The sequence below is a fragment of the Papilio polytes genome, unplaced genomic scaffold, assembly GCF_000836215.1.
Source record: "Papilio polytes unplaced genomic scaffold, Ppol_1.0 DF824205.1, whole genome shotgun sequence".
Lineage (NCBI taxonomy): Eukaryota > Metazoa > Arthropoda > Insecta > Lepidoptera > Papilionidae > Papilio > Papilio polytes.
Window position 1 is genome coordinate 1 of NW_013524999.1, and position 846 is coordinate 846.

The 846-nt window shown below is 49.5% G+C and overlaps 1 protein-coding gene across 1 annotated transcript in view; it reads left to right on the plus strand.

Annotated features, from left to right (window-relative positions):
• Positions 1 to 6: 6 nt before the first annotated feature.
• The window catches only part of LOC106110674, a gene marked incomplete at its 3' end in the record, with an annotated part of 1,617 nt that continues 777 nt past the window's right edge, over positions 7 to 846 (plus strand). The window contains exon 1 of the mRNA XM_013292572.1: positions 7 to 840. Within this exon, the coding sequence (XP_013148026.1) occupies positions 198 to 840 (643 nt within the window). The remainder of the gene's footprint in view (positions 841 to 846) is intronic.

The following is an 846-nucleotide window of genomic DNA, read 5'->3' on the forward strand; positions in this document are numbered from 1 at the left end:
GACATCGACAACATAGCCGGGGACACGTAGCATCACAGCACCGACGTCAGCAACATCGCGCTAAAATTCAAAAGCGCCAACCACAACCTGCTCCAGCACCAGCTGAGCCAGCAATCTGCTGGTATCACTCCAAGTACCAGGACAAGGCAGTGAAGTGCGTCGAGCCGTGCACTTACAAGACCGACAGCACCTCGACGATGGCAACAGACGGTTGCCCACCTACCGGTCGCCTCTTCGTGACCGACCGCCGCAGCAACACCCGCTTCCTGGTGGACACCGGAAGCGACGTGTGCGTCTACCCTCGAGCGGCGCTTCGAGAGCGCCGTCAGAAAACGAACTTTGTGCTCAGTGCGGCTAACGGTAGTGACATCGAAACCTACGGCTTTATTGATCTGTGCTTAGATTTAGACCTTAGACGTAACTACCAGTGGCGTTTTACCGTGGTTAATGTTACAAAGCCAATAATTGGTGTAGACTTCCTCAGTCATTATAATTTAGTTGTAGATTGTAAGAACCACCGCTTGATCGACAATACAACCACTTTATCATGTATAGCTTCTTCTGCAAATAATGATGTGTGTTCTGTTAAAATATTAACTGGTTCCTCTTGTTTCCATGCTATTTTAGATATGTATCCTGAGATTACACGACCATCAGGCACACACTATACACCTAAACACAATACGGTACACCACATCAGGACCACTCCAGGACCACCTATTTCCTGTACTACCCGTAGGTTAGCACCTGACAAAATGAAGATTGCCAAGCAGCAGTTCGAGCTCATGTTGAGCAACGGCACAGCACGTCCCTCAGAAAGCTCGTGGTCTTCGCCCCTTCACCTAG